Below are 20,620 nucleotides of genomic sequence, written 5' to 3'. Positions count from 1 at the left end.
TTGGCACAAACCTAGAGTAGCTTTTCATGACCCCCCGAATCTCCGCAATATCCTTGTCCGACCATACGGTCCTTCTGCACCTACTTTCCTCCCCTATGGTCTTTCCCCTTGGAATGTTACCATTGGTTTTTGCTGTTGGAGAGGTCTTAATCAGGGTACCAATTCCATGAATGTGACCTGTCAGTCGTATGTTCGTAATTATCTGTACCTTTAAATCTTCTCTTTCTGCACTCATGTCACTCCTTGATGCTGTGCTCTTGCTATGCAGTGCCAACTGTAGCTGTATCAAACTTCTTCACCGTCTGCAAGGATGCACTGTGATAATGGAAGATTATGTTTGCTATCCACTAGCTATGAAATTAAGTAACCATTTCTTTTTAAGATTCTTCTGAATAACATTTTCAATGTATCAGTTAACTTTCACAGTTAAGCTCTTAATAACCAAACTTGTAGACAGACAGACTGTTGCACGCGCCTTCACTTAGTTTTGCTTTGTTTTTCTTCTGTGATCTCTCTTAACGAACAAACAAGCTATGTCAGTCTTGTGTAAAATTCTGTGTCTGCTAGGTTAACGTCATTAAATGTGAAATCTATTGAGGACTACTGTAATTATTTTAATTCTAACGAATCTCATTCGGTGCAATCACTCTTTTCTTCTCATCCTCTCCGGTATGTCTACCCTCGACTCAGGGGTCTGGTCGACTTATGAACTCTTCCCACTTCCTAAACCTCATCAATCCTTTTCCTTCCCCTTCAACTATGCTATTCTGCCAGAAGGAACCACTGCCTCTGAAAGGTTGCAAATTTCTTTAACCTTTATAGGTCAGTATTTCTTTCTGCTGATTTTTGAAAAGGTTATCAATAAAGCTCGTGTGCGACCAAAAACTCCACTGATTTTTGACATATCCTGGCTTGAGAAAAATAATAATACTTCTTACAATACTATAATTCAAGCTGTAAACAGGATACTTCAATGAAATCACAACTACTTACATCATAGGCTAATTAATACATGAACATAACAGTCAAGAAGACATCAATGTTTAACAGCAGCAGGTATTGTGAATATTGGTTTGGAGCATACATAACATGACTTCATTTGATAAACGCAGCAGATATGCAATAACTGAAAACGGCTTTACACAATGAAACTTGTTTAATGTAACAAAGGCAAGAAATAATATAATACACATTGGAAATCACATGCTAGTTCGACTTTACAATCACAGTTGCAGCCTTTTTAGCTTCCCGCAAAAAGTCTTTAAAAAATGTTTTGTCATAATAGGGTCCAAAACTCCTGGTCTTCAAAATAGAAATAGACTCCATAGATTCAGTGGACATGGATAATCTGGACTCTGTTCTATTTTTCTTCACAAAGCTGAAAACGCATTCACATTCTGCGTTGCTTTGGGGTAAAGAACATTACCCTGGAGAGTCAGTTATATTTAAGAAGTCTATCGGCTCCACAAATTCTTGATATTTGTTCCCAAATAGAATCACTTGCATCATCTTGATTTGTAGCCATAGTGTTATCTACCCGGGGAGCAGTGAACTCCCTCTGAAACTCATTCACCAACTTATCTGTAGTTTCATTCTCTTCCTTGCAGAATAAGATGGGAAAAATTTCCAAGAAAAAAATAATGGAAGACAACTGTTGAGGTGTAGCGCCGTATAACGATCCTGCCCTGGAGGCGGTTAAGTGGGAGATGTATCTCAGACCTGGATAGCGACAGATGGTGACGCGATACTGGACGTGCACGTGGTTTATGTATCAGCCGATAGAGGACAATATTGGATAGGGGGACTGTGATTTTAGTTTCGATTTGTGCCCAGTAGAGTGCACTAAAGTAACAGAATGTTTTTCATACACTGTTCTAGTATTTTCAGAAAGTGTTGTTATGTCTTTTTGTGTATGTAAAATGTTATAAATGTGCTTTAGCAGTATGAATGATGCGTGAGTGTGGTTTAAGGTTAATATGAAGATAATTGCTTAACGAGTTATGTAGTAGGATTTAGTGTGGGAACATTTCAAAGAAGTATGGATGTGGACAAAGGGGATTTTTGTAGAATAGATTTGTAAAGTAAGTTTATGGTAAAGAGAAAGTTAATTCAGGTATAAATAACAATAGTAAATAACTTCATGCATAAACGAAACTTCAGCATATTAGATAATTACGTCGGTAAAAGGTGCAGTCGTTAGATTTACTATTTTGCCATTGGTTACTGATGAAAAGCGCAGACTGACGCGGGAGAGTGTTATTTTGCTATTGGCTGTTGAATAAACTGACCAATGGTAAAGCAATATTCTACGCGCCCCTTTCTCTGCTGGAAGAGCAGCATATTAGATAATTTGCGGAGAAGAGCCTGCTGACACGTAAGATTCATATGGAAGAACTGTTATCCCGCCTTTTAATAAAATTCCAATGACGACACAAACATCACATGGTTAAAAGTACCAATCATATCAAAGAATAAGTTATTGACAATTGTAGACAACTGTACATAAGTGGGGTAGTTAACATTTGACAACGTTTCAAATTTTTGTCTGAAGTCGTAAAATGACACTGTCCATACGTAAACTGCAGTGAACCCCTATTTTATCTATTCGTGGGGTCCAGACTTAAAAACCGCAAAACTGAGAAAAATGCGCAGTCTAGGAAAATGTTAAAACCTCAAAAATATGAGGACAAACTTATGTAATTGGCAATTATGATAAAAATCTTAATCACCACCAATACATTGTATAAAATCAGTACAAGTGAAGGAAATAAGAGGTACAATACAATGTTTATACAATAATTTGTGGTAGTGAATTTCAACAATTGTTAAAAATTCACATGAGTAACAGCAAGTAAAATCTCCTCAAAAATTTGAATTGGTATCTGCCTACAAGGTAATCGAGCTATTTTCAGACATGCTACGACCATAAATTATAGATCAAATCACACAACTTTCAGATATCTTTCCTTTGTTCACCCAGAAAGAAGCAAAAATTGATGAAATTAGTGAATTAAACCAGAAATTAAAGTACAGTTAAAGGCGTCGGTATCTAACTCTGTGTGTGTGTGTGTGTGTGTGTGTGTGTGTGTGTGTGTGTGTTTTGTGCAGGCAATGGCAGTTTACTTGGTTCGAGTAGACTTGAAGTCATGTACACACTAAGCTTGAAACACATTTCCAGCTATCTGATGTGGACACTATTTGGAAACATCTTTCAAAACACGGAAAGATGTGTCTGTAGCAGCATCAGTACAGATCAAAGGAAACAATCGATCAGGCCAGCTACTGCATGTCACCGCTGCATGCGGCAAGTGGACGTTTATAAGCTGCATTGTGTCATCTGTTGTATAGATGTTTTGTTTTCCAGGGTGTGGGTTGAAATGCAGTCAACGAGGCAGCAGACTGTCTTGTTCTTATACTTTTACCTGGCTGACAGCTGCTTGTGGAATTATTGAGGAAAGGAGTACAGGAACAGCAATAAAACAAGACGCTCTGCAGGAAACTACTGCTATGTTTGGTAGAATACTGCAAAAGTCTGCGTAGAAAAGAAAATAGGGTAGTTTGTTGTAGCTTGCTTCCAAATGTGAAATAAATACTCAAGGCTCTGGAATGAATCTCCTGTTCAAAAGTAACTAAGACTAACAGCATGTTTGGTTGTAATTGCTTTCCGGAAATTTATATCTTCTTCTTTTTAAGAAACAGTGATGCATGTCAGAATTTCAAAAATCTGTTAGACGATATCCAATTGAAATTACATGAACTAGAGCAAGTTCTTCCCACAAGTTGTTCTATGGTACGTTTTCGCTCAACAAAGAAGACAACTGTATGCAAACCAACAAACTGATTCCTTACAACAACTAATCCAATTTCATCAACCATTAACAACTACTATACAAACTCTCCATCAAAATAATATCAGAGTTTTAAAACCAATTACGAAATTCTTTGATAAATGCAACCTTACTCTGTAAATCTATTAAGCACTGAGATGCTTACGGCCATCGGGTTATGATAAATAAATAAAAAAAAGAATTAACAATGACATCTTTCCTTCTGTTTGCATAAACCTTTGAGAATTAATAATGCAGCAGCACATATTACAGTTTCCTCATCTCTATATGTGACATGGCAGACAATAAGAAAACAATACAACAAAGCTTGTTGCAGACAATGTGAATACACAGAAATGTTTGCTGCTAGTGTGGACAGAAATGGAGACAAGAAACAAAGTCAGAAACAGATATGAAATGCTGTAGGAAATGATGTTTCCAACAGAAACATATTTTCAGTGGCAGTGTGGACGCCACTTCACACTACTTTTTACTGTAGTGACATAACTGGTGGGCTTTCGACTGTCGACATTTGGAAGAGTTTATTAACGAACCCTGTATGAAGTGTGTGCCGTACGAGTGCAGTATGTCTTTTCAAAACAATGGTGCACTGAAAATACCATATCACAAATACATCACACTTATCATTAAATGAGAATTAATAAAGCACCAATGACGTAAGGCTTCGATAGAGTTTATAATCACTAATGCACAACACAAAATTCAGATGAATAAGTTGTAACAGCTGACTTAAGAGGTTAGAGGTGCCAAACTTGCTGCATGCCAATAGTTTCTTCAACGTATTAACGTTATCACTTTCGTTATAGTCTTAATACAGTATGTTCTGAAATATTCAGTGTTGTTAAACATTTCTATCTAGTTAGAAAACGAAGGATGAAATAAATATTTGCCTGCTTATTTCCCAATGTGTGGCGATTTCGAGTGTGTGGTAAAGCAGGAACCTAAGAGGACAGTTTAAACTGCTACAAGTGAAACAATGAGTAATTCTTCCCTGTCACAAATGTTTCGCACACTGTGCAACCATTAACATATTCCTCTAAAGAGCTCTTGCTAAAACAGATTCTCCTGTCACTAACACGCCCATAAACATCAACTTGATGCTATAGCGGGTGACAAATCAATAGCCTCATTCCTGGTTGCCTTCATAGCGCCACCATCTCACAATTATGTCAGTTCCCGCAAAAAGTGGTGCAAAACATATTCGACCCATTATCATTGCGCGATGACGCTAAACACTGCAAGCTGTGTTGGCTACACTGATTGTGGATTATGTCAGCATTTCCTCTCTTATGTCTCCCCTCTCTGCAATAGCCTGAAATATTCTCTTAACTCTGCCATCATCCATGTTGCGATTCGTTTCTCTTTTGTACCACTTACAGCTCATTCAATGACACCAAATGTCAATAGAAAGAACGCGGGATGAAGTCAAGCGAGACATCAAGTAAGAACTAAAATTGAGTAAACTTCACTAGAGAAACATCTCACTAGAGAATGAGATTTTCACTCTGCAGCGGAGTGTGCGCTGATATGAAACATCCTGGCGGATTAAAACTGTGTGCCGGACCGAGACTCGAATTCGGGACCTTTGCCTTTCGCAGGCAAGTGCTCTACCAACTGAGCTACCCAAGCACGACTCACGTCCCACTCACGCCCCGTCCTGACAGCTTTACTTCTGCACACACCACTGCAGAGTGAAAATCTCATTCTGGAAACATCCCCAGGCTGTGGCTAAGCCATGTCTCCGCAATATCCTTTCTTTCAGGAGTGCTAGTCCTGCAAGGTTCACAGGAGAGCTTCCATAAAGTTTGGAAGGTAGGAGACAAGGTACTGGCGCAGGGTGTATACGTGGACAAGAAAAAAAAATTCCTGGATTTCCCGGTTGAAAATACACTTTCTCCAGGGTGAAAATACACTTTTTCCATGTTAAATGACAGTATACTTTTCCTTGACACTGTAAAACTTATCAATCGTTAGAATGTTTATTGTTTTCTACACAGACGTAGAATTTGCCGGTATTTTAGAAAACGAAACCCAGAGGGGAAAAAAAAACACCTTTTTGGAAAGATCTTTGATGTGCAGCGACATGTACGCTGCATTTCTTCGTTTTACAGAGGTATAAATTCGAATTCCACCAAACAACGCATGTTACTTTCCGAAGCAATGAAATCAAGATTGCGACGCGCTTTTGTAAGCCAGTCATAGCTCATGTCACTTGATCTCGGCAGCTGATGACAGCACGACACATAGTGTAGTCAACCAATAGCAAGATCATTCTTAAGTAGCGCGAACACACAAAAAGAAAAGTTAATGGTTTAAATTAATATACATAGTTTTGCTAGAAGAAAAACAAAGCTTGCACAAATAATATTGGTCTCTAAGATTAATAAGCTGGAAGAGAAGCTAAGCTTCCACATATAATGCTGATCATTTTGCACGTGTTACACTTTAAGATAAATCACACAAATGTGCCAGTAAAATTTTTAATAACGACGTAAATGTCTGATCTTCTCGACATTCTTCTAAATGGTCGTCCTCAAAGAGCTGATTTTTAAATGAGAGTCAAACGCTTTGTGATTTAAGAAATTCATTGTACATTCTCGCACCTAGTTCATCTTGCGTAAAAGGAAATTTAACACTTTTCAAACCGCCATTCGCAATATTTTCCCGTGACCTGTTAGAAATTGGTTCGTTTCAGCAGTTGCCAGAGAGCGCCAGATAACAGGCATCACTGCGCCTGTGCAGCTACGATGACGCATGAAGCCCGCATGTTCGTACGTGTAAAATATTATGTCATATATAAAAAAAAAAATAATAAATAAAAAAAAATAAAAAAAAAATAAAAAAATTGAAAGGATACGTCAGGAGCATTGGAATTTCGTGAACTATACTAAAATGCATAATTCGGCTTAAAAAGCACAATCGTATGTCCAGATTCGGATGAGTACCAGTACTGTATTATCTCGTGTTTGGTTCTTTATTATGGCATAATGCCATACGAGCTAGATGGAAAACGTGCACTTGAAATGCAGCGAACAGTTAAAACTAGCCAACAGTGTGAAATTAAACATTTTGTTACCTCAGCGCAAAATATTAATGAAAGCCAAATCTCTTTAACAAACCGACAAAAATGACTTCATTGTTCTGCAAGGTGATTAATGCTTTACTGTCAGAAAGGTGGAAATAAAACCTGAAACTAACAACATATTTTAGCCTTTCGTAATTATGCGAACATATTTTAATTCATTTGGTAGCTCCTGGCCACAGAAATCCGTTTTGTTTTCATTTAATGTGAGAGCAATAAACGAAGAGGAAAGTGCAAAATCACTAAACGTAAACACAAGTCACGTGGAGACTACCCACCTCAAGACTACAACTCAGACTGCTCTGTGCATCAGCCCTGGATCTACGATATTTCCGAACCGGAGCAATTTAGATAGTGGCGCCCAGCCACACATCTGTAGCCAGAAGTGGGAGAAGGTAGTACTCATAGGCGACTCAACTAGGCATGTGCATGAGCCCGCCCGCAACTGCTCAAATTAATCAAATGTAAACAGCTGTCATGTCACGCGTATTGGAGGCAATTTGTTGTTAGGAAGCGCTGCATATTCTTCCTAAAGCCTTTGACACACTTTGGTTGGCAGACGCTTGTATGAGCACTGTGTTTTGTTGTTGTTTGTGGTGCATTTCCTTTGCGACTTAAGTTTTATTTTCGTTTTTTTCTCTTATTCATGTTTTTTTGCTGTAGCATTATTCTGCAGAAGCGGGATACAGTAACATCCTTCATTAGAGTATTGGTTCTTACCAGTCAAAATCACAAAAATTTAACCGGTAACTGAAACAAGGAAAAGTTCCTGGAATTCTAAAAAATTCCCGGGTTTTTCCCAGTTTTCGCCCGGACGAAAAAATTCCCAGGTTTTTCCCGGATGTCCCGGGTCATATACACCCTGTAGCGGAAGTAAAGCTGTGAGGACGGAGCGTGAGTCGTGCTTGGGTAGCTCAGTTGGTAGAGCACTTGCACGTGAAAGGCAAAGGTCCCGAGTTCGAGTCTCGGTCCGGCACACAGTTTTAATCTGCCAGGAAGTTTCGTATCAGTGCACACTCCGCTGCAGAGTGAAAATCTTATGTTTGGTTCTTCATTATAGCATAATGCCATACATGCTAGAAGTTTAAAATGTGCACTAGAAATGCAGCAAGCAGTTGAAAGTAGCCAATAGTGTGGAATTAAACATTTCATTTCAAATACATTGACTGCCTCAGCAGGAACGATTAATAAAAACCAAATTTTGCGAGCAAACTGACAAAAATACCTTCATTGTTCTGCAAGATGATTAATGCTTGACTGTCACAAGAAATGGAAATGAAATAAAATCTGAAACCAATAACATATTTTAGCCTTCCGTAATTATGTGAATGTATTTTAATTCCCTTGATAGCTCCCGGCCACAGAAATCCGTTTTGTTTTCATTTGACGAGAGAGCAGTAAACAAAGAGGAAACAGCAAAATCACTAAATGTAAACATGGGTCATGTGAAGATTACACAATTCCCCAATATAATTCAGACTGCTCTGCACATCAGCTCCGGATCTACGATATTTCCACACTTAGGCAATACTAGATAGTTTGGTTTCTCGATCTGATTACGTCTATTTTGTCACTGTCTGATAGATAAAACAAAATAGGCCTTTCTAATATTGCAGCAATTGCAACACACATCAAATAAACCAGGCTGTTTTGGCACAAATGGTCATTTTTGTAACACAATAGAATATAATTCCAACGTCAAATGCCTATCAGGCCAACTATAAGCAAAAAGCTTTATGTTAGTTTCACGTTTCATTCATACACTCCAGTTTCTCAAGTCTGAGATCGAAACGTAGTAGTACGAAATTTTTTATATAAATTTGGAATCATCATATTCTTCCATAATTATGTGCTGTTCCTGCTTCTTCTCCTTCCCCATTCTAACAAACAATCTTGTTGTCACTAATTCTGGAACTATTCCTGCCACACTCAAAACTTAATTCACCGGGTAACTTCACTAGACCTGCCAGAATCACCAGTTTAGTTATTGCGCTTTTTACATGTTCGTACAACTCGTCTTCTGCGCTACTTCCAGAATAGAACTTAAGCGGGGACTGTGTAACTGGCCCTTACTAGTGTAGCGATCTGACCAAAAATTTTCTTTAAAATTTCATTTTCTTGGATACACCGAGGAGATAATATGTAATCCTTCGTACCTGTTAGTAGTTTATTTTCACTTTGGTAGACTGAATCGATGGATTTCGCTATTAATTATAACAACACTGGTCATTTGCAAACCCAATCAACCACATAATCAGACAGCATTTGGCATTCTCCCGTTCGGCTTCACTCCGCTCAGCTCGTATAGCCCCATCCCCTTTTGCCGGCTGGAAAGTTTATTTCTAGACACGACAGGGATTCCCCTGACACAGGTATCTCACACACACACACACACCACACACACACACACACACACACACACACACTATGCATGCATTCAAAAATCAACTTACGATTCATTCAGAAATCCGCTTAGAATGTGTTCAAAAACAAACAGGGATGTATTTCAAAATCATATAAGTAATCGATAGACCAAGAAGTGCTGAATGCTAGGTGCTTTGTGAAACAAATTGCCCCCTCCCCCGGGCCCGATTGGCATGCGTGAATCTGGCAGGTTGAGGGTGGGAGTAAAATTTTTCCGGTTGCATCTAGCTGCTTGCTGTGACTGCTCACACATCCCACTACCACACTTCTGTAGCCAGAAGCGGGAAAAGGTACTACTCATCTGTGCATGCGCACGAGTCCGCTCGTAACTGCTAAAACGAATCTAAATGTAAACAGTTGTGACGTCACACTCGTTGGAGGCAATTTATTGTTATGAAGCATTGCATGGTCTCCCCAAAGCCTTGACACATTTTGCTGTTGGCAGACACTTGTATGAGCACTATGTTTTGTTTTTGTATAATGTGCATTTCTTTTGCATTTTATTTTTGTTTTTTTCTCTCTCTCTAGTCCATGTTTTATTGCTGCAGTACTATTCTGCAGTAGCGGGATACAGTAATATCCTTTGTTAGAATATCGGTTCTTACCAGTCAAAATTACAGAAAATTAACTGAAAACTAAAATAATGAAAAATTCCTGGATTTTTCCCAGTTTTCTCCCGTATGAAAAAATTCCTGGGTTTTCCCGGATTGTATACACCCTGTATCACTATATCAAAGAGCAGTGGAAACAAAAGGAACAAGTGATTATATAAGATGGAGACTGGACACAGTTCTGAAACTGCTACCATCTACTACCAAGCAGCAGCCAGCGGAATCAATGTGCTGCCTGAAAATATGGAATTCAGATGTTAATGTTGATTGTCTGGCACCGTTCCGCTGCCTATTTTCCATTTAAGACTTTCATTATTGCTACAATTTAACTATCTAACATATTAGTGAATTTAAAACAATGTTTAAAAAACAACACTTTTATACATACTTAAAGTATTTGTTTGAAATTGTGTACACCAAGTAATTAATTATTACAGCATAGAGTAAGAAAACTGTGTACACCACGACATTTAATTATTGCAGCACAGAGTAACTGAGGATTACTTACAGTCTGTCGGTTTTGGTGGAGCTGATGCTACAACATTTTTTAGAGGTGGCACAACTGGTGTTGAAAAAGAACTTTTGGTTTCAGATGATGGTACAGCCTCAATTCTGGAAGTTGCAGATATGGGACCATCACGCGCCATTTTGAAAGTAGTTGTTGCAACAAGGTGTTCATCAGGTCCTGCCTCCACACCATCAATCTAAAATGCCAGTAGTGTGGATACAATAAAATATGGCATAATTTAAAAAAAAATAAAAAAAAGATTTTGTTTCCAGGTGAAGACATACTGAAGCTCAATAAAACTTCTCAGTTATATTCTTAAGTATACAAATAGTAGCAACAAACGAAGATGATGTGACTTACCAAACGAAAGCACTGGCATGTCGATAGATACACAAACACAAACACACACACACACAAAATCCAAGCTTTCGCAACCAACCGTTGCTTCGTCAGGAAAGAGGGAAGGAGAGAGAAAGACGAAAGGATGTGGGTTTTAGGGGAGAGGGCAAGGAGTCATTCCTATCCCAGGAGCGGAAAGACTTACCTTAGGGGGAAAAAGGGACAGGTATATACTGGCACACACACACACACACACACACACACACACACACACACACACACACACACATCCATCCAGCCGCACATACACAGACACAAGCAAAATGTCAGCTTGTGTCTGTGTATGTGCAGGTGTGTGTGTGTGTGTGTGTGTGTGTGTGTGTGTGTGTGTGTGGGCGCGGGCATGTGTATACCTGTCCTTTTTTCCCCCTAAGGTAAGTCTTTCCGCTCCCGGGATTGGAATGACTCCTTACCCTCTCCCTTAAAACCCACATCCTTTCGTCTTTCCCCCTCCTTCCCTCTTTCATGACGAAGCAACCGTTGGTTGCGAAAGCTTGTATTTTGTGTGTCTATCGACATGCCAGCCCTTTCGTTTGGTAAGTCACATCATCTTTGTTTTAAGATATATTTTTCCCACGTGGAATGTTTCCCCCCCCCCCCCCCCCCCCCCCCCCTCTCTCTCTCTCTCTCTCTCTCTCTCTCTATATATATATATATATATATATATATAAACAGAGACAATAAAAAACACACACACACACACACACACACACACACACACACACACACACTAGGTGATTGCAGCCTACGAATATTCTCGACGAGTTGACTGAGGGGTGTTGCAGAATCTACGTAAGGTGAATGACATGAACTAGTGCTGACTAGTTTCTGGTGATTACCAACTTCACCTAGGAGAGAGAAATGTATTTAGTGCATCTAACTACTGTATTTACTCGAATCTAAGCCGCACTTTTTTTCCGGTTTTTGTAATCCGGAAAACCGCCTGCGGCTTAGAATCAAGTGCAACGCAATATATGTAGTGCTACACAAGAATGCTTTGTAGGCACAAAGATAAATACTGGCACCACATCCTCTGCGTCAGTAAAAAAAAGTGGCGGTAGCGCGCACAAAAGCAAGCAATGCCGCGAGCGGCAACAGGCCATAAACACGCACTATAAGAATGTGACAAACACTGCATGACACAGTACAGTAATGCATTTTCAGCTTAGAGTGACGTAAGCACCCATAAAAAAGAAAACTGAGCTTATAAGATCAAAGAAAAATAAGCAATTCAAACCAAACTAAGCACGTGGAAAAGGAAGGGTACCCGTATCAATACGGACAGAGCGCCTGACGCATATCAATGGCTACCTGGTAAAGCTTAACTGCTAAGCTTATGACTCGAACCAAACTACTGTAGCTGTATTGTCATTCATTCGACCTAAATTGTGTCGAATATTACAATGGACCAACTTTGTTTCGATTTGGAGATACGGACTATAACTTTTCTCTCCCCTTGAATTTCGAGTGTCAAATTTCAGGTGCGGCTTAAGATTCGTGAAAATTTTTTTTTCCTTGATTTTGAGTCTCATTTTTCAGGTGCAGCTTAGATTCGAGTAAATACGGTACCGTAACTGCAGAGTCTCAAAAAGTTAATGAGTGCTGAAACTGTGTGTGTAACTGAGCTCATAATCATTTATTGACCCATTCAATGAATTAAAAACAGAAAAACTGAAGTCAGTAACGTACGTACGTACGTACGTACGTGTGTGTGTGTGTGTGTGTGTGTGTGTGTGTGTGTGTGTGTGTGTGTGTGTGTGTGTGTGTGTGGGGGGGGGGGGGGGGGGGGGGTACTAACAGATGCTCAACAGCAAAGTTATCAGTGCCCCCACAAACATTACATGAAATGAATGTGAATAAACCAGCAAAAATGTTAACATACACGCTAACACAATGAATAAATACTAAAATGTGATATACAGGAGATTGAAACACAAGTAAAACAACAGAGGAGCTAAAAGAAAAGCACAGGGAAATGTGACTTGCTGACCACTTATAAAAACGTAGGTGAGCCAGTTACCCTGTGAACACATTAAAATCATTCCCCTAAATTCTTGGGGAAAACATTGGACTATTCACAAAACTTTAAAAATCTAACCACATTCGTTTGAACATTATGTAAAACAGAGAGCAGATCCTGTGGCAAATCCGTCACGGCCTGCTGGTTAGAAAATAGAACACATTTCAATAAAATGTGGCACATAATGATCTGTGTGCCACAAGCACCACACGTCAGAGGGTCCTTTTGCCACAGCAAAAAGCTATGTGTCACAGGGCTGTGGCTGATGAGATGAAGATTAAGAAGGACTTCGTCTCTTCGATGTGGCTGCAAGGAAGTATGCCACAGCCGAGTTGCGGGCTTTACTACACGGAGCTTATTGTCAGTCGCTTTCAGCCGTTCGTCTTCCCCTCGATGCACAACTTTGTACCTCAACAGCGAGGTGCTAGCATGTGGGAGGATGGTGCACTGAAGGAACTGAGGATCACAACACACCTCCTTGGTTGCTAGATCCGCTCTTTCGTTCAACACAATACTCATGTGCCCTGTTATCCAGTATAAAGACACCTCCTTCCCCAGTCATCCTAGTTGGAGGAAGGCATTCTGGATTAATTACCCATTGGGTACAAACATTGGATAGAGTGGAATGCACTCGGATAATTTGAACAGACAAGAAATTTACCACTGGAAGAACATCTCATCTGATCCAGTGTCCACAAGAACACACATAATTCGGCGTCAAAGACAGTGAATTCTTGAGGCAGTTGAACACTGAGGACACGATCCAAAAAACGACAGAGCAACCAATGGAGTCCCCAACTTAGACCAATCCATAAAGACAGCTACGAAGGTGAGATGCTCATAGAAAATGTCGCATTAAAAACAGAAGCAGGAGTACTATCTCCCCTGTAATGCACTAAATCTAAAACTGTACCGGGCCCCTGCAGTAACTAGGATGGCAAATGTTTAAAACCCTTGATTTGGGGATGTACTCTGTCCACGCGAAGTAACTCCAGTAGACACTGCACACGGATCTCAAACAACAGTGTGGCTCGTGGATAGTTGGAGAAAAGGTGTTCCAGAGGTGGAAGAGCAACAGCATGGTATGCGGGAGAAGTTGGAGCTGCAAGGAACTTACATGCCCTACATTAGAAGCTGCCACGGGACGGTGAGTGGTGGTTCCCCAGCCTCAGCACAGAGATTCAATACGGGATTGGTCTATAAGCACCCATGGCGAGCCGAATCCTATTGTGGTGTACAGCGTCAAAGATCTTCAAATAAGGCCTCACTGATCCATACACTGTGCACCTATAGTCCAGCCAAAAATGCATGAAAACCCTGTAACCATGGAGTAGACATGCCCTGCCCACTCTCCAAAACGTGCGGCTAAGATACTTTATGATATCTAGTGACTTCTGGGTCCTCAGGGTTCTGACTTTCACATCCGTCAGGTGTGGCAATGAGGCCCAGAAACCTCCCCGAGTCTCTAAAACAGAGTGGCGCACCTCATAGTGAAAAAAAATTCAAGAACGATGAAAACGTGTGTGCGACACACACACACACACACACACACACACACGGTAACACTTAAAACAGTGCTGTAAGGGACACCATTCTCCTGCCCAAAACGATCTAACAGCTAGTCACCAACTCAAGTCCTAAGGAACTGCTCAAACAGGAAAGACCATGTGAAGATGGGGAGGTGGCCACGAAAGCCCCACTGATGCAGTTGTGTGAGAATACAGTGTCTTCAAGCAGTATAGTACACTTTACTGACATCTAAGAATATGCAAATGCAGTGATGTTTACATAGGAAAGCCTGCTGAATAGCTGCCTCTAGCAGGGTAAGGTTGTAGGCAGTGGACCGAAATCTCCGGGATTCACACAGAGTGGCAAAGGTCTCTAATAAACAGAATAGGTGATGGTTAGTGATATGCTCCAGGGTCTTCACCACATAACTACTGAGACATGTGCGGTCCTTTCCGGTTTGAGGAGAGGTACCAAAAGTGCCCCCTTCCACAAGCTGGGAAAGTCCGCCATATAAAATTAAAACATTTGAGGAGGATTTCCTTTTATGCTGCTGCAAACTTCTACGCATACAGTGAGGGATTTGGCTGAGACCAAGTGCAGTATTGCAAGTTTCAGACAGGGCCGATTCCAGCTCACACATAGAGGAAGGGTAGCTGTAAGTCTCAGAACTGTTGGATCTGAAGTTTAATCTTCCATCTCTACAGTAGTATGGCAGTCACGAAATGCCGGATCCTGGCTGGCACTGGCAGCAGTTAGTGCAAAATCCTCCGTCAGCATTTGAGTGAAGTCTCCGGGCACTGTTTGGAGATATCCTTGTTTCAGCACTGCTGCTATTGGTAAACAGCTGCGTTTGCCATAAATCCTCCTGATGGCTTCCCATACTTTCATAGAACAAATGGAATGGTTGATAGAGTACAGGAACACTTATCATGACCTCTTCTTGCTCTCCTAACTACGTATCGAGCCTTGGCTCTTGCAACTCAAAAGGCTGTGAGGTTATCTGCTATAGGACAGCATTTAAATCGTCTGTCTCAGATAGCTGAATGGCACTCATCGGTCCACCAAGATACAGGTGGCCTCCTAAGATGACCTGAGAACTTTGGGATGGTTAAGTCAGCAGCATGATGGATCACTTGTGATATGTAATCCACTCAGTCCTGGACACTGTTGTGATGTACAAATGCAGCCAGCTGACTGAATGGCATCCAGTTAGCCCTGTTGACCATCCATGATGGTAGCTTTTCTTCTGGTAATGCTCTATTCAAAAGGTGAATGCAGTCACTGGAAATGAAGGTCGTCAATGACCTCCGATTGAACAGAGTCTGCAAGGGCCGGAGAGCAGAAAGAGAAGCTGAGGATGACCCAGAAGCAGTGCAGAAATGAACGTGATTACCCGTGTTGAGGAGGCACAGCTTATGAGATGTCATGAGGCTCTCCATAACCCGACACTGAGGGCAAGTAGAGGGAGAGCCCCTCAAGACATGATGGACATCGAAATCTACCAGGAGAAATGGTAGCGGGAGTTGGCCCACAAGGTCTATGAGAATCTCAGAGTCTGTTGCATCTGGCAGGGGTAAATACAGCTAGCAAATGGCGATCCTTCGACATCCATGAATTTTGACAGCAACTGCTTGCAGGTCAATAGCCAAGGAGAGAGCAGTGGAGTGAAGCAGATTATCGACGAACACAGCAACCCCTCTATTGGCTCTGTCCCAAGTCAGATCACCCTTTCGGTGAAGGATGCCCTATAACACCGGGGTGTCAGTGGCTTTAATGTTCTTTAAAAAAAAAAAAAAAACACCACACAGGCACAGGGGGCATTCCTGCACTTGCAGTTTCAGTCCCTCCACATGTGTCCTGAACCCATTAATGTTCCACTGTAACATGGGAGCCACCTATCATGGGGGTTGCTCATTCACCGTGTTTCCGTCGTGGAGGGGAGCCTGTAATGGATGGGGGTGCGATGATTGCCCCAGACAATGGAAAACAATATCGGTTTTCTGATGTTCGTCAGTGTGTGAGTGTCACTGAAGCACATTTAAAGGACTCTGTGAAAGAAATGAAAGGGAGACTAAAGAAACATGTTTGACATTAAAACAAAAATTTGCAATAATTGAAAGATTTGAGAAGGGGGAAACCAAGTGCTGATCATGGTACTAAAATGCGATTCTAGTTCTGGACTATCTGCACAAAAAAATCACTAAGAGATCTACATTTTATGAATTAGATGCTGCTCTTTTGCAGTGATTCAGCCAAAACAGAGCAGAAGGTTCATTAGTTGAGGCACGGTTTGTGTCGAAAAGGTACGATTTTTCTCATCAAGCTCTAGGGTTAGAGGGAGAATTTATTGTCTCATCTGGATGGCTAACCGGGTTCAAAAACCATCATGTATTTTGTGAAATTACTGTACAAAGACAGAGGCTTAGTTCAAATGTTGCAGCTGCTGATCCCTTCCAGGAAGAGTTCCAGAAATTTGTGGACTAGAATTTTACACCAGTCCAAATTTACAAGGCAGATGAAACTGGTGTATTGGAAATGTCTACCAACCAGAACATTGCTTTTAAGAGCGCAGTTCATGCCATTCTGATGAGAGGATTCTCATATATGATGGTGATCTCATTGTAACTAAGTTTTTACACACTAACTTGACTGCCATTACACAGCCAGCGGACAAAGACATAATTGCACCAGTAAAACAGCACTAATGGGCTCATCTGCTGAGATTGTTACTTGGTGAGGAAAATTTGGTGGCGTTCTGGAAGAAGATAACAATTCTAGATGCCATGCACGGGATTTGTGATGCCTGGCCACATACACTAGTTTGATCATGAAGGAAAATTCTTCCATATATAGAAGAAACTGATTTCCCAGGTTCCAGTGATAAAGAAATAACACCTGTTCAATTAATGGATCTGGCAACCGGTTTAAATGGTTTTATAGACGTCGAAGAAAATTTGAATGATTGGCTGAAGGTCAGCACATACAAACCGTTTCCAGTACAAGAGTGACACTGAAATTGTCACGGATCCTAAACAAAACAAAGAAGACAGTGAATGTGAAACTGGGGATGAAGTCAGTGACCTTGTCAATCACTGCACCATGTTGCAGTCTGCTGATACTCTTCTAGATCATATGGGCCAGAGGGTGTTTCAGCACAATGGCATTACTGCTGCAAGAAAAATTTGAAATGCTGTGAGGAAAAATATAAATTCCTCTGGGGAGCAGATCAACATCACAGACTATTTTAAGAAATAATCAGGCATGCTGTACCTATGCACAGAAGTTCAATAAACTTTTGAAGAAAGAGTAGGTATTTGAAAATATCTCTATTATTCGTGCATCCCCCCCCCCGCATTACCCTATCTGATTTTGAAGCCATCAAAATTTAAAAAGTTTTGGTTTGGGAAAATTTTTTATTATAATGAATTTGATCAAGCAGCACGTATTTTAAAAGCCTATAATAAACTGAATAAATTGGTATACAACTCAGGTCAGTATGTCAAGTACTTTGAGGCATGGTCATTTTATTAGTTTTAAAAAGTGGCAAAAATTGCACATTTTCGGAAACTTCAAAAACTAGCAACTCAAAAACAAAATGTCCACAAAATCTTAAATTTTATCTTATTTTGTTAGGTAGAATAAAATTACAAAAAAATTAAAAATTCTAAATCATTAAGGTTCAAATTTGTGTTTTTACTGGTTGATTTTATGTGGAGTGATACCCAAAAGACAAAAATATTTACTATCAAATAATTTAAATGAAGTCAGATCCCAACAAGAATTTCACCACAAAAAAAAGTAACGCATTCAGAAAACAAGGACATTGTAAGTTCATTTTAAGGCGGCCTTTTAGGCGCCAACACAACCAGTAATAGCTCGTGATGAGTATGAAGTTGATTCAATTTCCACAATCAAAACATATCTTTCCTCATCTCTCACTAGTTATCTAAAACAATCCTCCCAGAGGTTAAGTAGAACAAACCAGTTGCCACTTATACAACACAAAGGGGAAGTACTGGCTGGTATTACCTCTGTTATTAACTTGAGGTCAAGACAAAGCAATCAATAAAGTGCTGCCACTATATGCTTTATCACACTTAGCCGCCCAGCCATCATTCTGCAACAAAAACTGTTTTAGATCATTAAATGAACACAGAGGGGGAGTGATGTTCTGGACTAGCTAATTCCAGAATGTAAGATCTGTTGATTCAGCCTATTTCACCTGGTCTCCTAAATCATCGGATATTATGACCTCCTATGGGAATTAGTCAGGTAAGTATATTTTACCAATGTCTGAATGACAAACTATTTGAAGACTAACCACTTCCACAATCACCAAAGCTGATTCCAATAAGGCGCAACAAGCGTGGACGAAGATGGAATACAAATTATGTATGTTTACCATGCGATAGTTTGTATGGGAGGGCATACATGTGGAGATATGGAATATTTGTAGTATTTTGGAAGACGAACGGCAAGTTTTAATTAGCAATAATTAATTCCAGTTATAACCCAATTAAAAACCTATGTTATTCTGATGTAAATAATTTTCTTGAAAGAAAAACATCTGACTATACTATATTTTTTCCTTTGATTGAGAGCTCGGAGGGTGGGGGGTGGCAACGACGTGGGCTGGCAGTTCCCTTGCCATTAACGAATCACACAATGAAATAAATTAAGAAACATATTTTTAAGTTACTGAATCACGAAAGTCACAGTTAATGAAATATTATGGGCTATTACACCATGGTCAAACAGATTTTATATTAAAACCCAACATTTTGTCCCATCTATGGACGATATTTTCAAGGAGGATCATAGCATCTTAGTATCTAATTCACACCCTGGCTGCTGACTGCAGCAAAATTCCATTTACATGTGCACCCGTGCAAAAGTATGACATCACCTGCTTTGAATAACCGAGCGCAATTGGGCATTGTCAGTTGACAATGTCCACTGTTGTTATCTCTACACGGTGGGCAACTAATACACATCTTCAGCACCCAGATCCAGATGTCTCAATTTCATGCCGTCCTTCATACTGAAATTCTGGGGTGTTTTACAATATGTATGGCCTCTCTGTATAGCCTTTCATGGTATCCACTTGTGGCTGCCAGTACTTCTATCAAAAAGGATGTGGTAGTCTCCTGTCTGCAAGACACTTTCTGCAACAGCTAAATCTGTCAATCTCCCCTTTCTGTAATTGCCATTGTTTTCCTACTTGTTTTTTGACTATTCTTTTTGTTGTATCCACACACACGAACTCGCAACTACACGGAAGCCTATAAATTCCTCCCCACTCCCCCTCCCTCCCCAAGCAGTTTGCAAGCAACCTTGGCCAATTTTTGGTGATGCTGTACTTTCCAGGTTGATCTGTAGATTACCGCTTTGTCAAAAATCTTTTTATGTGGTCAACAATGTCCTTAATAAAAGGCAGAAAAACTTTCCATTTCACAGAACTTGTGCACCACTACGATTTTTGTGGTGGTCTTAATGGTCCTTTTACGTCAGCGGAAAAATAACCTATCTTGAGCAATGAATTGGTGAGGTATTTTAATACTGTGTCAAGCAGCTATGGTTTGCAGATGTTCCTTACTCTATCTGCCAATGTTCTTATGATGCATCACTTTTGTTGTATGTTGGTGGAGGTTGAAATTCCAGCATAGATAACGCTCTGTGTGTGCGAGTTTTCGATAAACTGTGTGGCCTGGGTCATTCCATGTCAGGTGGCCTAAAAGGGTCCCCACTCGACCATCTCCAATTTCAATGAAATTTTTACAGGATGCACATATAGACCTAACATGAAGCACTGCCAAATTACAGCTTCACAAGTAGTATGGTGGGGCCACTAGACACCTTTTCATAAATGCTCGTTTTTTTGACACTGCAACTGAAATGAATAAATGATCGACTTTGTTTTACCATTGTTCAGGATCTAAGAGACCTGTTGAGCTGAAACTTTGTGATCCTGTTCAACTTTTTGCGTACAATAGCTTAGTTGTAGTTCTAAAGGTCAAACTATGGTAAATTAATCATAGTGTGCTATCAAAGTGGCTCATAAATCTTGACGTACCAAACTTTGACTATACAGTACTTCATTGCCTTGTATCTACTGAATGTATAGCTTTCTGAAGCTGATACTTTACTTATCTGCAACCTGTCAGCATATCATTAAACTCTGCAAGTGGCATCCAGATTGCTCAAATAATAACTGAGTTA

At 40.2% G+C, this 20,620-nt stretch overlaps 1 protein-coding gene across 1 annotated transcript in view; it reads right to left on the bottom strand.

Annotated features, from left to right (window-relative positions):
* Window positions 1-20,620, bottom strand: part of LOC124788278 (rac GTPase-activating protein 1) — a 138,038-nt gene that overhangs the window by 88,739 nt on the left and 28,679 nt on the right. The window contains exon 5 of the mRNA XM_047255505.1: window positions 10,474-10,669. Within this exon, the coding sequence (XP_047111461.1) occupies window positions 10,474-10,669 (196 nt within the window). The remainder of the gene's footprint in view (window positions 1-10,473; window positions 10,670-20,620) is intronic.

This window comes from Schistocerca piceifrons, chromosome 3, assembly GCF_021461385.2.
Source record: "Schistocerca piceifrons isolate TAMUIC-IGC-003096 chromosome 3, iqSchPice1.1, whole genome shotgun sequence".
Taxonomy (NCBI): domain Eukaryota; kingdom Metazoa; phylum Arthropoda; class Insecta; order Orthoptera; family Acrididae; genus Schistocerca; species Schistocerca piceifrons.
Note: the sequence above shows the minus strand (reverse complement) of the source record. Positions and strands in the feature narration are given on the sequence as shown.